The 23,472-nt window shown below is 35.7% G+C and overlaps 5 protein-coding genes across 10 annotated transcripts in view; 2 read left to right on the top strand and 3 right to left on the bottom strand.

Moving 5' to 3' along the window:
* Positions 1-1,083: 1,083 nt before the first annotated feature.
* On the bottom strand, positions 1,084-6,741 carry LOC136346588 (tyrosine-protein phosphatase non-receptor type 13-like). The gene is made up of 2 exons (XM_066295900.1): positions 6,324-6,741; positions 1,084-5,431 (listed from the first exon to the last, which is right to left on the bottom strand). The coding sequence occupies exon 2, from the start codon at positions 5,388-5,390 to the stop codon at positions 2,052-2,054; it is 3,339 nt and encodes a 1,112-aa protein (XP_066151997.1). The 5' UTR covers positions 5,391-5,431; positions 6,324-6,741; the 3' UTR covers positions 1,084-2,051.
* Positions 6,742-6,841: 100 nt separating this feature from the next.
* On the top strand, positions 6,842-9,183 carry Pus7 (pseudouridine synthase 7). The gene has a single exon (XM_066295905.1). The coding sequence runs from the start codon at positions 6,994-6,996 to the stop codon at positions 9,085-9,087; it is 2,094 nt and encodes a 697-aa protein (XP_066152002.1). The 5' UTR covers positions 6,842-6,993; the 3' UTR covers positions 9,088-9,183.
* Positions 9,184-10,341: 1,158 nt separating this feature from the next.
* On the bottom strand, positions 10,342-11,560 carry SrpRbeta (signal recognition particle receptor beta). The gene is made up of 4 exons (XM_066295917.1): positions 11,360-11,560; positions 11,136-11,302; positions 10,772-11,043; positions 10,342-10,706 (listed from the first exon to the last, which is right to left on the bottom strand). The coding sequence occupies exons 1-4, from the start codon at positions 11,412-11,414 to the stop codon at positions 10,499-10,501; spliced, it is 702 nt and encodes a 233-aa protein (XP_066152014.1). The 5' UTR covers positions 11,415-11,560; the 3' UTR covers positions 10,342-10,498.
* A 576-nt stretch (positions 11,561-12,136) lies between these two features.
* LOC136346591 (ATP-binding cassette sub-family F member 3) lies at positions 12,137-16,631 on the bottom strand. Of its 2 annotated transcripts, XM_066295903.1 has the most exons (12): positions 16,424-16,630; positions 16,257-16,365; positions 15,588-15,759; positions 15,317-15,531; positions 14,970-15,126; positions 14,510-14,817; positions 14,081-14,374; positions 13,819-13,881; positions 13,583-13,757; positions 13,344-13,524; positions 12,654-12,874; positions 12,137-12,451 (listed from the first exon to the last, which is right to left on the bottom strand). In XM_066295903.1, the coding sequence occupies exons 1-12, from the start codon at positions 16,494-16,496 to the stop codon at positions 12,293-12,295; spliced, it is 2,127 nt and encodes a 708-aa protein (XP_066152000.1). In that variant the 5' UTR covers positions 16,497-16,630; the 3' UTR covers positions 12,137-12,292. The 2 variants fall into 2 exon arrangements, with proteins under 2 accessions (XP_066152000.1, XP_066152001.1); XM_066295904.1 differs by lacking the exon at positions 12,137-12,451 and having other exon boundaries at positions 12,732-13,266; positions 16,424-16,631.
* A 607-nt stretch (positions 16,632-17,238) lies between these two features.
* The window catches only part of Hecw (Hecw ubiquitin protein ligase), an 84,212-nt gene continuing 77,978 nt past the window's right edge, over positions 17,239-23,472 (top strand). For 2 of the 5 annotated variants that reach the window (XM_066295879.1, XM_066295878.1), the window contains exon 1: positions 17,239-18,091. In XM_066295879.1, the coding sequence (XP_066151976.1) occupies positions 17,695-18,091 (397 nt within the window). In that variant the 5' untranslated portion in view covers positions 17,239-17,694. Of the gene's footprint in view, positions 18,092-23,006; positions 23,205-23,472 lie in introns of those variants that run through there. The other 3 variants (XM_066295880.1, XM_066295881.1, XM_066295882.1) reach the window with 2 other exon arrangements.

The following is a 23,472-nucleotide window of genomic DNA, read 5'->3' as shown; positions in this document are numbered from 1 at the left end:
ACAGATAGGTAAGAATAGGTTTTGGGAGCGACATTTTGTCACAAATTTGACAGGCATACAGAATACTTTTCACTACGGGGCCCAGATATGGGAGGAGGCGACGACTTTGCAATGTTGCGACAGAATACCAGCCCTAATCATTACAAACGCCGATGGAAGGGCACTGTCAACTGTACTGGAGGTTCTGGCAGGATGGCCACCAATCGATGTCCTACACTATAACTAAATAATAAAGAAATTAGTCATCACGGTAGGTCACACAAAAAATAGATGTAGGTAAACACACTTGCCCATTACAGCGGATCAAATTGCCGTTGAATGGTAAAAGATCAAAAAGTAAGGGTTCAAAAATAATCACAAGTTCTACCTGCATAACTTTGTGTATACTAATAGAAAACATATTAATTCGGGTATTTAATGCAAAAACTCTATAAGAAACGCATTGTATTGAAACTAGGTCAATATGAGATATTTGAAATTTTGTATCATTTTGAACCACTATATGCTTTATTATACTTTTATTATAGACATAGTTTGCTGCTTGCAATTCGTAGGTTTGTGTGCGACCTATCATGATGACTAATTTCTTCATTATTTAGATATAGCATAGCAAACGAACGCTAGAACATGTATGGAAAAACAGCAAACGCGGGCAGAAACCCAGAGCGAAACTAATGGACGCATGGGCGGAGAGATGGATGGAGTACTAGAGCAGATATCCGACAAATAATCTCTTACAATAAATTGATAAAATAATATCAGTCTAATAAGAGAAAAACGGTACTAATTTTGTCCAGAAATTTTTAATTATCAAAGATATCGAATTAAACCAAAATGTTAGGAAAAAATACACAAACAATCGAGCTCTGGTATATTTTTGAGACGATAATTTAGTTCACAACTTCACACACAAGACAGTCACGTATAAGGCGTAGAAACTTTAATAAGTTTGTACACGTCTTCCGTCCTTATAAGTACTAAAGTAAGCACTAGGTCTCGTCCTAGACCTGCAGCTTCTGAAATGTAGTTCAGTTTGAATTTGAGATTTTTTGGGAGCACAAAATTTCATTAAAAAAACACGAGTTTCATTTCTGCATAATTGCACTTTTAATAATTTTACCGCTGATCGAGCGTTATTAAATAATTAAGTTAATCACAAATAAGAGTCTTAATTATTACCAATAAAATAGGACCATGAACAAAAACTAAGAGAAAAAAAGTGTACTTAACGAGTTATTAAAAATATATCAGTCTGTTCGATAGCCGACTTGAATCAGTAGTCGGCTTAGGTCCTATATGTATGTATGGACAGTTTCGATTATTTTCTAACTTCACTACTAGATACAATTCTTACATTAATATCGTAAACTTAATTTTAAATAGCACGTGAGTTTAGTACATGGCCGACATCATTTGAAGCTTCTCGTGCTCAAGTAACTAGCACATCGTATAATAGGTAAGTATTTAAATATTTATTTAAAAATATCTATTGTGCGTGGTAAAATTTCCAGATGTATTAAGAACTGGAACTGAATATCTCAAATATCCCCATCGCGAAAGAGATATATAATATTATTTAGACATATAGTGACCCTTTGACCAATTAGGGAAAGCTCTTCTGGTGACGAAACCCCGCCTTACCAATAGAATCGCCAGAATTTTTTAGTATTCATGAGCAAAAAAACGATAAGCGGGTTTCTAGTCAAATATCAAAAGTCCCTCCCAATCTGATGATTTAAATTGACTAATGACTCAGACTTCTATTTCCTGAAATCTGTAGCGGAAACATCCAGTGTAATGTTCTCAAATCAGTATATGTTCGAATATTTTCTCTAAATTAGATACGCTGGCCATGTATGTCGTATAATATATAATATTCGCGAAAAGTTTACTACTAACTAACTCTGATAAAAAGAGCATAACTCAAACTTGCCCGATGACATAATATAAAAGTGAAAATTCAGCCTCTTGTCAATTTTAATCTAATACTGATACCTATTCCGCAAATATATCACAATTTTCATATCATTAAGTTAACGCTTATTTATTACTTAAATAAAAACTTGTTCTTCGTCTGAACTAATGTTACCTCTCACCGTGTTATAAACAGCCCCTTTCCGCACTGGGGTAACAGGATACCTCACTGGACCTTGCCACTTTCTGCTTAGCCCTAAACTTCTCGGCAATGCCACGGTCTGCTTTTTCTTAACAAAGGTTAACTCGTTCTCTACATTCTGGGATATGTTACACTCAGAACGCGCTTTAGATAAACGACTATCACAAATGGCCCAACGTTTTTTAGGAATCATTTCCACTATCACTGCTCGATCATTACTGCTAGATCTTGCACCCAAATTGCTCGTGGAGTAGGCTGGAAGTGTGTTGTAGTGGTAATTTATAGTACTAGTCGTAGCCTCTTTCACTGGTGATCTATTCACATATTTAAAGTTATTGGATAAATCGAAGCAAGACTCTATTGTGTGCTTTTCCACTTGACTCTCCACCGACGGGGATCTACCTAATCGAGATCTTAACGACGTTGACCTATTTACTTTGATGTTTTGAGATGCAGTGAAAGTTTGAACTACACGAGATAACACGAACTCGACCTTCATTCGTGTGCTCTTCAAAAGGTCGAGTGAGTCGCAGTACTTTCTGCCTAATAAACTCTGTCCGTTCACCGCAATTACTTGATCCCCCTTCATGATGTCTTTGCTGAAATAGGCTGGACCTCCCGGAATTACTGACTGAATGTACACGTTGCCGTCGGAGCCCTCGGTAATCTGAAGCCCCAAGCTTCCAGTCTGGTCCCGCTCTACAACCACCGTTGAAAGAATCCTTTCTTCGGCAAAGGACATGTTGTTTAATTTTTCCAGGAAAGTTTCATTGATGGTCTCCTGAAAATTTGGTAGGAAATTCTGCTGAGAGACCGACTTTAATGTTGTATCTAAAACAAACGCGTCTCCTTCGGAAAATCTGAGCCGTTCTTCCGAAGGGGAACTACAAGCAAACGACATTGATGATAAAGACGCTTGCTCCAAATACTCTTGGGGGTCATTTACGGCTTCCATGCTTCGTGATACTCGAGGAATTGTTCTGGAGAAAGCCCTGGTACCCATTTTAACACCACGCCTCTTCTCACAACTAAGGGGAAGGCCAGCAAAGAAGGAGCTATCCAGAGCCCCAACAGGCCTCTCGTTCTCCTTATTCTGCTGCTCTTCGCTTATTGAACCGTCAATTAACTTTTGATCGGAGGTTGATCGCTGCATCAATTGCAGCCTATTGTTCTGACATCGGTTCAACAAAGGATTAAATTCAAGCTTAAACTCTGGATCGTCACCCTTCTCCCCGTATTCTTCCCCAAACTGATCAAGTTTGTAAAGCGAATTTGTAGCGTTCTTTATGTCCTTTAATGGTATCCCGAAATGTTGGCTTAAGGACTGCAGTGATATGAACTCACTTCGAAGTTTAAGGAAGAATTGATGATGCAATGACGCCAGCCGAAAGGCAAAGTAGCTCTTCTTATAATCCATTTTCAATTTGTATTTTTTTATTTTCTTTGATTTATTGTGCGGTATAACCGACAAGTAGTGTTTGCTGTAGCAGAGTGTTTGAATGGCCTTCCACTCGAAAGTTTCGTACAGCCGGGGACCAAAGTGACTGGCCGCCTTACCTCGCTCGAAAATGCTTACGCCTTGTGCACTAATATATAGCCAGACATCCTTTTTGCTGCTATCTTTCAACATCCACACTGCAGTATAGAAGTGGCCTCCATATTGCGGTAAATTTTGAGCGAAAGTAATAAACTCCTGCTCAGCTTTGTTTCTATCCAAACCCTTCCTAGTCATGTGGGCACTTATCAGCTCACCTTTGAGGTGATTCTCATCATCAACAATAGCAATCATAGTCTCAGGCACATAATGCTCCAACAGAAAATAGCTTTTTGCACCTTCTCGATAATCTCCAAATTCGGCCTGCAGAGCCAATCCGTTTAATTCGATTATTTGAGAAAAAGAGCTGGGCAACTGATGTTCTAATACCGACCTCCTCAACTGCAAATAAAGGTAATGTCTTGCCTGATATCCTCGCAGGCCTCTAACTGAGGGAAGAAAGAACCTTATTCTTAAATACAAAATTAAATCTACATTGCGGGAGTTGGTGACTTTGGTAATTCTGGTGTCTGCGGGAATAAACACGAAATCACCTGCTATAAGTGCTGAGAGTCCTAACATGAAGTTCTCTTCAATTTGTTCCTCTTCGATGATCAAATGCAACAATTGACCGGCAGTGGTGTTATTAGGATTACACGTCACATCCAATTTTTGACCATCTAAAAGGATCACAGTAACGCGTTTCTTATTGCCCTTGCAATGAGTCGTTAACTGTTTGGCAGGAAGGGCTGCTTTAACGACAAACTCAGGTCCCACACAGCCGGTCTTGTTAAGTGTCAGATCTGGTCCATATAAGCGGGAGGCAATTCTTTGCACTGGATTGCGACGCATCCGACGACCGCGAGCTCCCATAAACTCACTATTTTGCTTCCTGTATAAACTTTCAGGTAAGCAAATGCTCTTTGGTCTAACGACTTTTCCAGGAGTATTATTAACTGTGCTAAAATTCAAGTCTTCCATGCTCGTGGAAACTTCCTTGGTGAGCTTCGGGGTGGAATCGAACAAGCGTAATCTACGCTGCAAGGTGCTAAACCTATCGCTGCATTCTGAAATAGTTTTTGCCCTTGGAACTAGCTTGGGCATGGCAGGTGGTCCCCAGTTAAGTATATCGTTTGAACCTTCTAACCCAGCCAATGCTTCTTGGTGTAAATTCATCACTATGTGCGAAAAGGGACGCTTTTGCTGTCGACGCTTACAATACTGCGACATCACATCCAGCAGATACATTAAAGATGCCCTCGAAGGTTCTGGAATGCGTGTCATATCAGTCAGCACTTGACAGAGCTCGCTACTTAATCGAGACGTGGCACTGTGACCAGTCACCGCGGCTCGTTTCAATGTTTGCCCTAGAGAAAATACCCACATTCGTTCGTATTCCGTATCAGAATAACTCCTAGTGACATTGTATTCTGGTGCTAGATAGTTGGCCAAAGACGCCGATGACCCAAAGGCTCCTATAACTAAATCTGTAGGTTGGAAATTAACTCTTCCTCTTGAAGATAGCTTTAGAGTGCTCAGTGTAAGTACTGGCAAAGCAAATCGACTAGAGACTCCATCTGAGAGGAATAAATCTTGTAAGGCTTGAATACTCTGACACAGGACGGCCCATATTTCAATTTCTTCGAGTCCCGAGGGTCTGACGCTTAGAAAATCTTCTAAACTTGGAGAATTCAGGGCAAGGCTTGTATTACTCTCAGTCCGTGACAATGGTCGAGACATGTTGGTGATGAAACCGGCATTGATGTTGTGACTTCTTTTACCTTTAAATAATACCAAAAAGAGTATAACAAATGTTGCTAGATCATTTTGGCTCAGGTTAGTATTTTCTGTGAGGTTGTTCAAACAAAACACTGGATTGTAATTTGACAGAAAAATTTGAGACCAGTTTTTCTGGCACTCAGTTTAAGGCAACTCTATTCACACTGTTCTCTTGCTTCATTTGTACTAGCCACTCATAAAATACACATATTAGTGGCCAAACAAACCAAGAAAATCTATGTGTCATTAGTGATATATCATTAGTGTGTAACACAAGTCTAAGAAATTGCACGGACCCCAGAATAGAATTGTATGGGATTCTTGGACTAACATTAGTTATATTTAAGAGGCAAAAGCTGCCACCCAGTGAGAGAAAAATAGTCAGCTGTATCTTCAGTACAAATGATGTAATCAGCTCATAACTGCTACCCCTTATCAAATAGGATTCAAGCTTCTATCGATTCCGTTTGAAGTATGGAAATAAGATGTTTACTTTTCTTTTACCCATAGATTAAATTATTAGATATCATTTATTAATTGATCATGTAAGTGTTCTCGAGTCCAGAGCTGTAAATTTATTGTTTGATTTGGACGACTACCATTTTAAAAGTTCAAAAAAGGAAAATCATGCCTAAAAGAAGAATTGTGCAAAACAAAGCTGCAAAGGGAAATTAAAAGACCTATAAGGGTCAAAACAAATTATATGGATAATAAAAAAATTATTATGAATTCACTTAAAGGGGTCCTTGAGTCTATGTTATGACTTTCTTTAATACCAAATCCTACGATCAACAAGTTGATAGCATGGTACACCTTGCAAGCATGTCATGGTAAGTCAGGTGCATTATATGACCAATGGGTAATGTTAATTTTCTTAAAACCAAATTAGCTTACCAATAATTAGATTTCTACCTCAATAAAAGATTAAATGCTCAAGCTTTCAAGCGGATAATTACGAGTTCGGTTGATTATTAATATCTATTATAAATTTAAAACTATAAATAATAAATATAAACATAAACATAATCAAATAAAAAACTAAAATCTTGATTTGACATTTCTAGTTCTGCGTCCTTTTTCAGAATCAGCAATTGGCTCTAAGGCATTTTGCACAAATTCGTTACGTGTTCACATGGTACGTTCTCTATATATGTTGCTCTTTAAATTTGAGGCACCAAGAGTCATAGAGATAACTAGAGCGGTTAGCGCTATATATTATCAGTATTACCGAATAGATAACTTTCTTTATTAAAGCCTAAAATAAAATAAAATTTATTACGGAATAACAGAAAATTTACAAGAGTATGAGTCATCGTGTTTTTGCTTTTAGATAACCGTTAATGCACGCTGTACTCGGTGCAATAATACATTCTGAACGCGATTCTTTCCCTTGTTTTAATGTCGACTGCCTAACCGTGTTTTAGGTTATGTTTTGTCTCGTTCACTGTACTCTGCGATAAATATACTATTTTATATTAAATTTCACCGATAAATTGCTAATGTTATATTAATCCTTTATGGAGAATTGTAAATAAGCAAGAACCTTATTACTTTTTCCATAAAAATGTCTTTTACTCGCAAATACAAAAAAAAAAGTGGTGGTTTTCAAAACCAAAGAAACTGCATTAGAAATGATTCAAGTGGTTCATTCAATTTTGGTAGAAGAAAAAATGAGAATTCACAGTACAAACATCAAGACCAGCTCTCAGAGAAAGATGTGGGAATATCAGAGTATATTAGTGATTTGGAAGGCTATTCTGCAGTGATAAAAGCAAGATTTTCTGATTTTCAAGTCAATGAAATAAATAAAGAGGGCAAACTGGCCAAGTTAACCCAACTAAGTGTTCCGAATTTTACACCTTCCACTGATAGTGAGTTATATAAAGATACAGTAGAATCTCCAATGGAGAAAATTCCCCAAGACGTATGGAATTCATTAAGAAATTTAATTAAGACGAATGATGTTGATTGTACAGTTGAATTAGATGCTGAAAATTTAACCAAAGATGAGCGAAGAGACATTCATCAATGCATCAAGACTTACTTTGGAACGCATCTTGTGGCCTCTACAATTAAGAAAAATGAAAAAACCACATTGTCTTTTAAAAAATGGGACAAAAAGGAAAAAAGCAATCGTTCAGAGTGGCCTAAAAATACTCCTGAATTTGTTCATTTCATTGTGTATAAGGAAATGATGGACACTATGGATGCATGCTTTAAAATATCACAAGCTCTCAAAATCCCAGTTGCAAAAATATATTATGCTGGACTAAAAGATCGAAGGGCCAAGACAACTCAATGGTGCTGTGTAAAGAAGTACCAACCTTCAAAGCTTATTGCTAGTCTACGTAATGTTAGAAATTTAAAAGTTGGTAATATAGAGTTCAAAGAAAAGTGTCTGAAACTTGGAGATCTCAGTGGAAATAGATTTAGAATTGCTTTAAGAAATGTTCAAGCAGAAGATGATTTGATAAATCGTTCACTAAGCCATGTAAAAGAACATGGGTTTATCAATTACTATGGTCTTCAGCGCTTTGGTAATGAGAAGGAAGTCCCTACTTATTTAATTGGAATTAAGCTGTTGACAGGCTCATGGAAAACCGCTATTAATCTTATCCTGAAAGTTAAATCTGGGGATGATCGCACACAAATTATAAATACAGCCAAACAAATATATGCTGATACAGGAGATGCAGCAAAAGCACTGAAAGTATGTGATAAGAGGCAGAATGGCTTAGAAAAAAAATTGCTTGAAGGGCTAGCCAAACATCATGGGAATGACTATGTTAATGCTTTGGATTCTATTCCCAGAAGCATTCGACTGATGTATATTCACGCCTTTCAAAGCCTAGTGTGGAATAAAATGGCCTCCAAGAGGATAAAACTGTTTGGTCTCAACCCAGTAGAAGGGGATTTGGTGCTTATTGATAAAATGGACGAAGAAGGACTAAAAGGAAATGAGAATGATGAAGAAGAGATTGAAGACTATGTTACAGCTGAGACAATAAAAAATAGACTCATAGCAAGGCCCTTGACAGCAGAAGAGTTGCACAACTATTCAATTTTTGATATAGTCCTTCCACTTCCAGGTTTTGATATCATTTACCCTGAGAACTTAAAACAATTGTATAAAGAAGTGCTTGAAGGATATGGCTTATCTCTAGAAATGCCCAAGCAAAAAGTGAAAACTTACAACTTGAGTGGAACCTACAGAAAACTAGTTCAACAAGTTCAGGATGTGGAATGGAAAATAATGTACTATAATAATTCAACTGATAATTTAATACAATCAGACTTAGAAGAACTTAAAGGCGAAGCATTACCAGAAAGCATTGAGAATGGTACATATAAAGCTGTTGTAATAGCCTTCACATTGAATTCTGCATCTTATGCAACAATGGTTTTAAGAGAGGTACTAAAATGCAACACTTCCAGTAGCTCACAAGCAGGTTTGAATAATTATGATACTACACAAACCGCACAAATAGATGCAAACGAACCACAGGACAGCTTATTGGCCGACACGGAGAAGTACAAGGACTTCCAGAAGCGAATATTTAGTGAAATCTCAGAAGAAGCAGAAAATTGTGGCATGAAGCAAGAATTAAGTGATGGAGGTAATGAAAGCCAGAGCAAAAAAATAAAGACCACTAATTAAATTTTTGTTTGGGATAATTTGTTTTTTTTTTATCTTTTTCCATTTATTTAATTATAAATAGTGATACAAGAGTTAAATTATATTGGGAATTAAGAATTGAGTGTTTTGCCTTTAACAATTTCCTTAATAAATTAAAATGAGAAACTTATCCAGGAACACTTTCATAAAAATACAAATTCTTGAGGCAAAGAGTTGATACACGATGATATTCCCATGCAATCACCCAAATTCTTTTTGATCTTACGCGGAAATGTATTTAGAATAAAAACCTTTTTGGCTTACGTGTCCTGTTATAGAAGTAATATGCGATTCACACGTTGGTGCTAGCTTAGTTTTATGGTTAACTGTTAGTTTATGTACATCTTGTTCGAAGGACATCGTATTGTTATCATTCGTACTATGACTCATACCTTTGCAAAAGGCAGGTTGTAAAGTTTTTTGTATGTTTTCGGACTAATATCGATGTTTAGATGATTTGGCCAAGTAGTAACACAGCCAAAAACATATTTTAAATACGGAATAAACCAATCGGATTAGTTTGAAACGAATATTTTTTGGCAATATCTTTTAACATTTCCGACATCCAGCATTATTTAGGTGTTCAATTTTTACAGTTTTTGGCTTCAAAAATGACAGAAAAGAGTACCTTTCCAAGACTCCGCAACCTCAAAAGTGGTATTTAAGGTCAACGTAGGGTCGACATTTTTAATTGTAATTTAGGACATAAAATTCGTTTTTTTTTGCGTTTTAAGCGTGAAGCGTGTGCACTTCCGGTTTGAACCGAAATTATTTATTAATTTTTACTTTTTTGGAGACTACTCTTATGATTTCTAGGATTTTTTAAAAGTGTAGAGTACATTATATACAAACATTTTCGTAACTTGAGTTATTTCGAAGATAATATTTTTTTAGTACGCCTCTCCCTCGAGTCGAAATTAATTAGAAACTCTAATTGTAACAATGGTTTTCAAACATTTGTTTAATGAATTAATATTTAATTATTTTTGGTGCTTCAAGTGTCAATTGTGTGTTAAGTCCAAAACACATTCATGACTTATGGTAGAATTGGAATTTCTAGCATTAAACATTTCAACTGTTCTTGTATTTCTTTCTTGCTTCCTATAAATAAAAATAATTCCGTATACCATTTTTAAAATTACTCACAATAACACACAAATTGTTGTAATAAATATTAACTATTTCAATACCTATTAACATCAACCAGTACAATATGTAAGTAACTAACATTTTCCATCCAAGATAACATGAAAATTTATTAAAACATCATTCCTTTACAAACAAAAATAAACAATAAAAAATATATATATTCTATGTAGACGTTTCTTTTTGAAAATCTAAGACATCAATTAGATTGATAAACATTTGCTTCAATGGCAGATTAAAAAGAAACTTAATTCATGACTTTTTTAATCCATTTCTTCAAGTCTTCTAAGTTCACAGGACCACTTTTGTTACATGCGCAAGCCTCAGCAAATTCAACCTTGCAATACAGGCTAGAAAATGAAAAATCTTTTGAAATATCACCAAGTTTGTTAGTGATTTTTTCTTGTGAGTCCAGTTGTTTTACTTGATTTAACTGGGTGTTGCGTAGAGTATTCCTAAAAAAGTCCAATAGCTCACATAAATAAGAGCAAAACGTCATTTGACTGAACAAAATACTTACATCTCCTTCTCTAACATACTCTTAATGATGTTAGAGCCTTTGGCTAAAGTTTGGTCCTGTTTGTTGCACAAAATCAAAAGTCCTGGCTTGTTCTTCATGATAACTGGGTCAATTAGTATATTGTATAAAGTGTTAGCTGCATCTCTAATATTTTTTGCTAGAGTGACTGAATCAACTACATATACGATCCCCTTTGAAGAGTCCTTGTACTTTTCGAAAAATTGTTGTCTAATGCTATGAAACCCCGGAAGGTCCACTATTGTTAATTCTTTCTAGAAAAAGAATAAATGATTGTATCTAATAAGAGCTTGTAATAATTTACAAAAAAGTTTAAACCAAACTCGTTGTTATACATTAAACTTACTCCATCACAGTTGTACTGGTTAAAGTTGTCCTGGCTAGATGTGTAGGTCATTATATATCGTTTATAAATTAATTGGGAATATATTAAAGTTTTTCCACTGTCATTGAGTCCAGTAAGGAGGACGCATTTTTTGCTGCTTTTTAGCAGTCGCCGTAGACTAAAGATTACTGAATTGTTGCAAATAAATAAAATGTGGATAACTGCATGGAATTTACGATACTTACATATGGTAAGGAGTACTAGCAGAATAGCCAATATCACCGGCAAGTCTACAACCATGATAATTGTGAAATTTTAATTCAAAATAGAAAGGAGAAAGTTTAATAAAAAAATATTTTAATTTAACACTTGATTTTAGTTTTCCTATATCGAAAATTCAAATTTCTTTTTATTTATTTACTCTACTAAGGAACACATTAAGAAATGAGTGACGTTTTACGATTATGTCATTAGGTGTACCGAGTCAAATGTCAATAAACAATATTTTGAATGAATTGATTTTCAAATGTTTTCTACAGATCGTTCAGCAGTGTTTCATGTACATTATGTAGAGTAAAGTAGAGAAATTATTTACAAGTAAACATTTTAAACGAAACAGAAGGTTTTATTATTAATTTGAATAGTTAAAACAGATTTTAAAAATTTATCGACCCTATTGTGGTTAAATATTGCAAGTAAATTTTTATCAAAAACAAAAATTAAAAACTTTATACTATAAACTTACTAGTGCTGTAAAAGCATATGATTGTAACACTCCAAAGAAGAGTGTACAAATCTTGAATTTGTTATGGCACTAACAAAACATTTTCTTAGTTTGCACTAAGTGTGAAAACACGAGAACCTAATGTTCTCTACACCTGTATGCTAGTACCACGAGTCAAATTAAAAACTCGTTGACAATTCCATTGTTAAAGTTTTAAATAAATATTTTAAATTGCTTACGTGGAATATTGGGGTCATAAATTGCTATTATTGGCGGATAATTTAAAAAAACATTTAACTTTTACTGAAAGTCGTTTATTTCTCTTCATTTATACAATCACAGGCTGCTCAAAAGTTTACTGCAACAATACTAAAACATTACATTACTTATTTCAATTTGTTTAATTTGCTATCATAAGATGGGAGACAGAGGGTAAAATAGTTCATTTAAGATATTACTTGGCTTGGACAGCTTCTAACTCTCGTTCCACAATTTTCCTATACTCGTCGAATCCGCCTTCTATGCTCTTAACCGTGCCTTCGCTGCAATGCCATAGCTCAGTGGTAACCATACGGATAAGTCTCTCGTCGTGAGACACCAAAATTACACCTCCCTTTTAAATAAATTATATCAAGACGAATCGGGTGCTTTAAAGATCGACTACGTGTCTGAGATCAGTTAATGGTTGTCAACAATTTGTCAACATAACAGTGATTAAAATTTGACAGTGTTTCAAACACGCAGTTATATTTTCAAGACTAAATAGATGTCGTTTTTGATTGAACATATGTTTTCTGTAACTATAACCAACTTACTGTGTACTTTTGAATAGCTCTGCCCAAAGCCTCTATGGTTTCGATATCTAAATGATTGGTAGGCTCATCAAGAACCAGAAAATTGGGCCTACCCATGCACATACTGGCAAATGCTACTCGGGATTTTTGGCCTCCGGATAAACTGGAAACGGTTTGAAGAGCTAAATCACCTGATACTCCGAAACTGCCGAGTTGTCTTCGGTACTCTTCTATAGGTTTGCCTGTAAAATGAGTTTAACATTCATGCAATTACCGATTTAGTGAAAATCCAAAGCGTGGTTGGCACCTGTAGAGAAATTAATCGATGGGATGAAAACGGAAAACTTTTATAAATTAACACGGGTATGCGTAAATTTACCAAAAACAGTTGACAGAGAACACGAAATTTTCCTAATATCTCAAGGGAAATCCAAAAATGCAACAATATACATGTTACCAATGTGTTCTCTCGTAGAATTGGCTGCGTTGTACTTGTTAAAGACTGAAAACCGGTCCTCGGATGCTTCAGTCCATCATACATACGTAGGAGATGGTGCACTTATTTTGAAGATTTTCGAGTTTCCGGGTTGATATGATTTCACAAGCCGAGACTTTCAGTCGTGCGATATATCCGCTATAGTGCATTTATTAATTTATAGCAGTACACTGGGCCATGTTATTTTTTATAATATTGCATGTATTACATTTTACCTTTAAAATTTTGCTGTAAAAGTTCTACAGAATTAACATTCATATCCAGTTGATCTACGTGGTGTTGGCTGAAATAGCCGAATTTCAAGTTCCTATGCACGTGTCTAGTGCCGGAGGTAGGAGTTAAAATGCCCATTATTATTTTCAAAAGTGTGGTTTTTCCGGCTCCATTATCACCGACCTAAAACAAAAATTATTTGCCTACAAAAATTGTCCATGCAATCAGCAGAAGAACTTACTATACAGATCCTAGATTCCATTGTAGCACCAATGTTCACATTTGAAAATATCACTTTATCTTTGTGGTACCTAAACATTACTTCATTTAATTGCAAAATTGGGGGGGATAGAGGTTCAGTTTCAGGTAATCTTAGTACCACTTCAGTTTCTTTGAGAATGGGTTTTAGTTCAGGCCTATGGAAAAAAATGTTTTGGGTTAGTTATTGCTGGATGTATACCTTATTGTTATACTCACATTTTTTCTAACATTTTGATTTTTGACTGTACAAGCGCGGCTCGATTGGCGTTATATCTGAATCTGGAAAAAATAAGTTTTAACGTTTTAATGATTTTTGATGTTACTCCATCTCAATCAATAAAAAATTGTACAAAACATTGGTGGAAAGTGTATTAATATTATATATGCGTGTAGTAAAACTTTTTACCATTTGTGGGTGTGCAAACATTTCTACCATACGCGAACAAAAACGACGATTATTTATAATGAAAAAAATTACCTGTCAATAAACTCTTGCACATGTTGCCTCTGTTGTAGCTGAGCCTCATACTCTCGCTGCTGGTTTTTAAGTTTCTCTGATTTGGTTTTCTCAAATTGTTCATAATTTCCCTTATAATGTTCTATCCTTTGCGAATGCAAATAAAGGATATCCGTAGGCACTGCTTCTAGGAAATTTCGGTCATGAGACACCACAAGAAGAGTCGTAGGCCAATTTTGAAGGTAATTTTCTAGCCATATGATTGCTTTAATGTCTAACATGTTAGTCGGTTCGTCGAGAAGTAACAAATCAGGTCTGAGAAGAAAAAAATATCAACTAAACTGCTAATGGAAATTATCGGTAGAGCAAAATTATTAACATATTTTAAGAGCAGAAATTTATATCGCTTCCAATCAATATAAATTATGTAGCTATTGCCTACATGCTTACCTAGAAAATAATGCCCTCGCCAGTGCCAATCTCATCCGCCATCCGCCAGAAAATGTTTTCGTCGGATTTTGCTGCATTTGCGAGGTAAATCCCAAACCTGCAAGAATCACCGATGCTCTAGCGGGAGCCTTATCAGCCTCAATATTCTGTAATTGGGCGTAAATTTCCGATAGGTGAGTATTAAGGTCGGGATCGGAGGACCCCGAATTGATAGCCGCACTTATTTGTTTTTCTCTTTCTAGAAGATTTTGACGTATAGTGTCGCATTCTAAAACGCTGTTTATAGCGAGAGTCTCATCACCCACCACCTAGAAGTACATATGAGTTGCTAAACAATACTCCCAAGACAATGTCAAACCTAAATAAAAACTAATACAAGTTTCCTGTTGAATCTTGGTATTATTAAGAATTCAAAATTTAAGGCATCCAAAGAAAAAAATCAAACAACACTAATACATACTTCTTGTTCAACATGAAGAATGGATATGTGAGAGGGAATCTTCAAGTTTCCAGAAGAAATCAGTTTCAGTAAAGTACTTTTACCTAACCCATTTCTACCTACAAGACCGTAGCGTCTTCCAAAGGCCAATGTCAAATCAGCTCCTTGTAGTAGGACTCTATAATTGGAATTTCACATAAAAATTAGTATAGAGCATGAATTACCTATAAATATTTAGGCAAAATTCTTTATTCAGTGAATAATTTTTATCAGTTTAAGTTAATCTATGATATATGAATATCTTTTGTTTAATTTTTTTAAATAATTCATGTTAGTTGTTTTTAATAAAAAAAAAACCAAAAACTTACTTGTCTCCATACGCTATATCAAAATTTTCTATCCTAATATCCTGAGCTCTATTGTTCCCTTTGGCCTCAAGTTTGCTATCTTTTTTATTAATAACCTGAGAAGCCGTAGCTGTTTGCAGTTTAGGTATTGAAGCAACTTTTGTTTCTTTGCCTCGTTTTTCCTGTTTTCCTTGCAGCTTTGCCTCTGCTTTTTCTAGTTTCCTTGCGTCTACCTTCTGTCAATTTTAAAAGCTTTAAAATAGAGAAAGTAAACATTTCTTTAGGACTCTACCAATGAATCATCTCTTTGTGCTACCCAAATACTTTTGATTTCTTCGATAGTGTTCTCTTGGTTTCCTGCCATTGACCCTAAGTGAATCGGGCCATCTAATATTTTTAAAGCCCCATTGGTTTTTGAACTTTTTCCTGGCTGAAGTAGATTTAGAAGTTCGTTGCATATGTTCCTTTAAAAAAAAAACTCTGAATATAAGGTAAATTCTTTAAATTTTACAGCAATATATCTAATAAACTATTTAACATTAAAAAAATGACATTTTCTGGAAATTAATATATTGAAGACTGTGAGCTACTACCATTTCGTCCATTGGTCTTCTAGTAATTCCAGCATCTCACAATAAAGGAAAAATATGTTCAGTTTTAATACTTAGTATGTGATACTTAGTACTTTTACCTATAAATTATAATAAGTAAGTCCTTTTGTAAGCAGATATTCACTATTCAACAATATAGGTATTTGGATTTTAAACAACCATATCTGTGGTACCTTATAAACCAATATCCATGGCAATTACAGTTTAACACCACAATTGAACAATATGTAAAAATATTATAGAAGACAGTCAATTGGTAATAAAAATTGCCGACACACACAGTGATTTATAATAGAATTACAACATTTGATAGCACTTTCTCCATTTACTAAAAATTAATGCTTACATACCTGATGTCCTCCTCAGTTTTATCTGTTGAAACCTCATGTAAAACTGCTCCTACCGCCTCATAAACCTCCTCGCTATCTTCAAATTCATCGGCGCTATTTTCCAAGACACCTAGAACACGTTCAGCAAATATCAGCATTAAATGGGGCACTTTCAAATAGCATCTCACCTTCAACATATTGTTTTAAATCTTCGTCTATGGCAGGAAAAACATTTTTTATATACTCACTACACGTTCCCATTTTAAAGATTTAATTAGAATTATCAGTAAACTATACGAAATTGTGTTTTTATTAACAAATAAATGATTTTTGGAATAAAAATGTCCTTAAAATAAACCTAACCTACCTTTTCGTTGGTAGATTTGACAGTGGCATGAAAGGGAAAAAGGCTGTACAATCAACTACAAAATAATAAACAGTGAAGCAGAAAGGCAACACAGCATGTTGTACTACTATCGCTTTTTATTACTTATAAATAACAACACATATTATATTGGCTTCTTAAAGATTGGTGGTCGTTTTTTTATTTTGATTTGCCCATTCCACGTAATCCATCCTCAGAAATTAAAAAAATTTAACCCACTGGTTTCAAAGAGCTGCTGTCAAGCTTCATGGAGAAAGCTATTTTAAAAAGATTATTCAACTATATTTCATCCAGCGTTGCAACATCAATGCTAGTTGAATATTAAACTCTAAACCCCATAATGGCGGACAGATTTTTACTCGTATTTTTGCACCTTAAACGCCTTACTTTTATCTGTCATTGATTGTAATTTAATTTCCCACAGGCTATTTTATTATATTATAACTATTTCTATATAAATACTAAAAATTCTAAACTAAAACTATTTTTCGCACAAAAAATAAATCTTTTATTAGGTTTATCTCACATGGTAACAAACAAGGACAGAAACTACCGCTGAGAATTGTCAAAAAACCACAAAGTTAAAACATCAACAAAATCAGCTGGTTTGAGATTAATTGTCAGATTAACGAATATATATGTATATGACGCTGACTTACGAGCAAGAAATTTAATAATTTTTATATTAAGTGCATTCCCCAGTGCTGTGCCATTATAAAATCTCGTTGGAATATCAATATTCGAAACCAAGACAATAATTCAATAATATGGACCAAAATGTGATCATATTACAGTGACTTGTTTTCCAATGGAATAAGGGCACCAGCATGTCGCCACACAGTCTGTCTCCATGGAAACCCCTAAGGATATCTCAGAACACCAGAATCCCTGATAAGGATAAGAAATTCAAATTCAAACTCTATAGTGCGTTCTTACAGTTTTACAAATTAGTATTCACTTAATTTATGGCAATTTCAAAGTTAAGAATGATTTTCACGGTTTTCTCAGTACCCATTCTACCATATTTGTCAACATTCTCTCAATATTTATCAGTCTATTCAGCACCAAAATAAAATGGCAGAAGCAGCAGAAGAAGTTAATGAAAATGATAATGCAATTGGAGATGATTTGTGTATTCTGCTGGGTACAAGGCCTGATGACTCTGTTCTAGACCTTCGACAGGATTTGGAATACTTTAATGATAGCATCAAGGATACGATAAAAACAGAACATGAAACTGAATTTGAGGAAATGGGTCACGAAAAGGAAAGCAAAGATATTGAAATTGCAGTTGAGATGAACCAACCTGTCGAAGAAGAAGTTGCTGCATCTGAAGTCGAGGAAGTAGAATTTGCTGTAGAAAGATCAATAAATTTTTTGACGGCGGAAGAAATCGAAGAAGGATACTGGTCTTTGAAGTGGCAAGTGCCGGAGCAGAGAGAAGGAGACTTTTTGGCGTTTTCATACACAGGTAAGAGTTTCTTGAGAAGTTAATTGTGCATGGAAATTTATAAGAGAACTTAACCTCATCGTTACCTAAGGGTTTGTTTTTTATACCTAAAGATGAAAAAGTTATCCTCTAGAATTTAAGCAGTATTCTATTCATGAGTTTCATCAAAGTAATACTTCCCTTAATGTTCGTCCATCAATTTTTCTGTTCTTTGCTAAAGTATCTGGCTTATTAATGAAGATGAAATGTATAAACAGGTTTGTTATGTCATGCCCCTCTTAGTTTTTATTATAGATGGTACCTATTTCAAGCAGATAAAAGAAATAATGATGGGCCGAAAAGAGAGCCCTGCGGTGTCTTGTGGTAAATACTGAAATTTTATTTGGGTAATTAATGTGTTGGCGACGGTCTAAACGCCAGGAGTCTCCCGCTATAAAAGTTAAAGTCGTATGTGAACCCTGTAAATGTATGTAGGTCAAATTAAAAGTTGATGTTACTCTTACTAGTTGCATTTTGCCCTCCGTATTACTAATCGCCGTCGCAACACAAAAACCAATATTTGCAAGATAGTCCTTTGGCCCCCGTTTTGCATACATACGCAATAGACATCCGGCTGAATTGAAATGTGTTTTAGAATGTATTCTAATGTACCTACTTTGCATCATTTTGCTAATCTGATTAGGGTGCATGCTCACTATCCAAGATTACTTTATTATGTAGATATGAATTTGCATATCACTGCTAAGAATTTATTGTCCCCGCTACTCTTAGAAAAATAATCGTGTAAAATATAAATTGCATCACGTATTTACAAGTATACGCATTCCCTAGAAGTTAAATTCCATTTGAGCTATTATCTAAATTCTTAATATTTTTTTCTTGTTTACACCATATCCGGTTTGGCTCTCGAGTAATAAAAACTTTAAATGGCGGTCTGATAAATATTTATGTCCGGAGGCGATTAGATGATTAAAAATATTTACGTTTTTAGCTGCAAAAAACGAAAATATTTTCAGGTGGTTAGCTTTTCAGTTTCTAGTCCAACCTTGAAAGCAAATTGTGACGTCAGTGCCTGTACATGGACGGTTGTAATAATTAAAGGAATTAGGACCCACATCCGCCCTTGTAATGCATTGATGTCTTTAGCAACCAAATCTTAAAAGTGAATCATTAAAGGGAAGATTGATTAGTCGACACCCGGAAATTGTTAATTTTCAAAAATTAGGCTTCGTCATTGAAGTTAAGCCCTTTCGTGTGAGTTTAACCCTTAACTAAAGGTGGAAGATGCTCAGACGCCCACTCGGTTTTAGTTTGAAATTAACACCTTTTTAAATAGGAATTCTTGTTTTTTCGTAATTTTTGCTAAATTTTCAAGCTTCCTGGATCTCTCATAAGTGCAGAAAAAAATTGTCCGTGTTTCTTTTTTGAATCGCCATTGAATGGAGATTGCTCATCAGCGGATGATTGTTAGACAGAAAAAATAGAAAGAGTACCCGATATGCGTGCACGAAACGAGCAGAAAGATAACGAGTGAACACAGTGCTCAAAATGTGAAAAAACTCAATTTAGAAATGGACGTCGAAGAATTTTCAATTATTAACGTAAATAAATTGACTTTAAGCTTGTTGCGCATGAGGGGATTCGTATTTCAGCTCATTTTTTCCTTAATTTGACGTCTAAAGGAAGAATGTTTTATTTAACCAACGCATTTTAGATAGGTTTAGCCCTTTATGGTGGAAGCACTAATTTTGAGCTGCCCTGCGCGAGTTAAAATCAGTTTTCCTACATGGGAAAAATTCGTAAAACTTTTTTGAAACAGTTTCTACTCTTTGTGAATCCAAATAGCATTGTAGGTTTTTTTAAGCCTATATTAGAAAAAAAAACTACATTAATTAATAGTTCGAAAACCCCGACTGTGGATCACTCTGTATAACCTAGAGGGTATTTTCCAATTTTTGCAAATATGTAGAGGAAAATGGCGTAGGACACAAAATATTTTCTATCAAAACACGGAAATTTTCATATGGAACCATATTTCGGCTTTGAAACATTTATGTCCACCATTTATAGCTAAAATGTTGCATGTATGATCCCACTAAACATCGGTCAGAAAGGTATATATACATAATATAAAAAAAATCTCTGCACATCTGAGATATGGCTATGATGTAACAAATGTAGCACGTCTCTAGTTAAGCGTTAACATTATGATTATTAATAATAATAATTAAGACGATTTCTAGAATAATTATTGAATTATGTTCACAACTACCTAATTTGAGGTTCAAAATGGATGGATAAGCATTCAAACCTAAGGAATTTTAATTGAATATAGCCGTGAAAACGTGCCGTCGAACAGTGTGGCGCATCGTCCTTGATAAGTTCTTTTGAAATAGCCATAAGGACAATGCAGAATTATTAAGGATGTGCCGGTGTTAAGGAGAGACGCCCCATCCTGTCTAGGTTACTATCTACGTCGTGGTTTGGCTGACGTTTTTATGCTTCGGGCTGCTTATGATGCATATTAATAGGAGATTATGCTCTTGAAGTAATTCCGCAAGGATTTGTTAAAAAGCTTTTAAATTGTTTTTGTACTTTGAAATGAGCAGCTACTGAAAATCAATTGCATTGCACTGAATTAAGTAACCTATATCTGTGACCGACATGTACCAGTGTATTTGACGTGAGAACTTGTCGTAGTATTGGAATATTACATTTTTTAGCTTTTGTTGTTTTCTTTTATTTGAACCTCCAGTCCGATCATGGTAGAGAAAGGCAGTGGAAGACACGAGTTTCAGGCATTATCTCTTCTTCACTGCCTTTTCCGTGCTCCCTGTTGCACGTTGCTTCCAGGATACCTTCCTATTCATGGCAATCCCCAAATACTTAGCCTCTTAAGTAGTAAGAATTTTTCGGAGGGCATAGGGTGTCTTGTCTGCTGTAAAGTGCTAGCTCTGCTTTGTGAGGACTGAAAGACAGTCCAGGCTCGGCAGATCGGTGTTCTATTGCACTATAAGCAATTTGCATTCGGTTGCACGAACTCACATCGTACCATCAGCGTACGCATGTGCGCTGATCGGCGTGCAGAATATCCTAAAGACCGTCCATCGGAAGGGACTCTATTAGCGGTGAGTTACGGCTTCGCTATGGACAGCTACGTTTTTCTTTGGTAGTGGATTAAAGATGCCGCGATTCTATAGTGCCTATTTGACCCATTTCATCAGCCGCGGTACTTGGGTGTTCATAACAACTTTTGCTTTTCACGGTATGACACGCTAAGAATGATGAATTTGGGCTATGTACAGCAGAAAATAGGCGTACTTACCTATTCTTCGTGTAGCATTTGGGGGCATAGAAGTTTCACCAGCACCGAGTTTCTATACAGGATATCAGAAGTTAAGAGAAGTTGACGCTGTCGTCTAATATAAAAGGGTGTCCCCCAGCAATAATCTCAAAACCTCGCAGAGATTAAACAATAGTTCGAATATAAAAATTGTTAGATAAAGGCAGAGTGGTGGGTCAAACATAGTTTTTAACGTACGGGGTGGCTCAAAAAAGCGCATTAGGATCAAACTTTTATTTTAAATACAATGGGCTTTTTCCAAAGGTCGGGTGTATTCCCTAAAATCAAAACTAAGGAAATGGCAAATTAAATGAAATCGATGATCTGTTTTGTGAAACCGCCCAAATTATTCAGTTGAATACATATTTATCTTACGTGACTCTGTAATTTAATCGTTTACGTGTATTTATAAATTTAAATTACGTTTAGAACAACCAAAAAACATGTTAAGCCAATATATATATTATTGGACATAAATGGACAGCCGTCCAATAAATTTTAATTTGTTAATTTCTCATTGAGTGGCGCGGACCTATGTTCCATGGAAGTCGGCCAGGTCATTTCTATTGAATATTCCTTTTGACGCATTGCGATTATTATTTTTAGTGGGTGCTAACTTCACGGTAACGTCTTTCCTAGAACTGCCTACGAAAATATCCGTAACACTTCTTGTATGACAGAAAATTAGTAATATCGTTTAGCCGTGTGTTAGAGTCACAAAGTGCTGCGATCAAGTCCGGGTAGAAAAGAGCAAATTCCGTAACTGGCCACTTCTAAAAGTGAATATGGAATTTTATCAAAATTTGATGAACAGCATATTTATGTACATTAGCCAATTAGCCAAAGTATGTCCCTACGGACAACGTATCTGTATCACATAGCATGTGTCAAAAGGCAGGGAAAGTGTTCCAGTTTGGAAGATTCGTTTCGGCAAGACGTTCGTGTTCGGGCCGCGATAGTTCCAAAATTGTTGCGAGCTCTTTCCAACACGGATGCGTGAAACACAAGTGTTCCAACGTGTTAGAATTGAAATCGTTGCAAGAAGTGTTGGATAGAAAATTAACTACGGACACGTCGAAAAGTAAACTAGAGCACGACTATGGCAATACGATATATCAATCATTCGCTGCTCACGTTTTCAATCCTTACCTTCCAATTAGCCAATCTTCAAACGTTCTGACAGTCATGAAACTATCAGCAATTTGGCAAATCCCTTGCCACTTATACGGTCATGAGCTGGGTCAGATATAAAATGGAGCGACGAAAATGCTGCTTTTGCTTGGCCCCCTCATTCCCATGTGTAATTGGAAAACCTCTCGTAGGGAACATGTATTGATTTGACCGTTTGTACACATATCTTAAATTGTTTCCAATTAAGTTTCCAAACTTAATCGGTGACTTGTCATACTCGTTGAAGTTACTATTTGGGAAATTTTCAAGTTTAAAACTGGCGCATTTTCCGGCCTCTGCTTTGACATATGAGGCTCGTCTGATTATGAATGAAACCCTGCCCCTGACCCCACCTCGCCCCCTCTCCCCACCCACAGACCACGTTCTTTCATAATTCCCGACTTATCTACCTCAGCACACGCCTTCAGTGTAAATTCGAAACCGGCTAGTTGAGCTGCCGCCGTAAAGCGACAGTTTATGGTAGTAGTACCCATTTTGCGCAGTACTTTTTCTCGTTCGGTACCGGCATACCTACCGAAGGATTGTGGTTTGTGCCGTTTTGGTTTCGGGTTGTTGTCAGGAGACTGCCGTAACTATATTTACAACGCTGACTTTATAAAGGTAGGACTTTGTGCGCTTGTTGGTATCGGTTCTCGGTAAGAAAGGATTGAGATGAGTAACTGGTTGGGTAGATGAGTTCAGGATGATTTTTAAGGAACGATGGTGCTCACACGCGCAAGGTTGACCCCTAGATTATTGGCCACAAGGAAGTTGCTTTCTCTCTGGGTACTTAACGTTAGCCTTAGCTCTTGTGCGCTGATGTTGACGTTAAGTGCGGGATAGTTGTCCGTGATGGTAAACGCAGGAATGAACAAACGTTTTGGATGTC

Source organism: Euwallacea fornicatus, chromosome 23, assembly GCF_040115645.1.
Source record: "Euwallacea fornicatus isolate EFF26 chromosome 23, ASM4011564v1, whole genome shotgun sequence".
In the NCBI taxonomy this organism is placed as follows: Eukaryota; Metazoa; Arthropoda; class Insecta; order Coleoptera; family Curculionidae; genus Euwallacea; species Euwallacea fornicatus.
The sequence above is the reverse complement of the archived record's forward strand: the minus strand, read 5'-3'. Positions and strand labels throughout refer to the sequence as shown.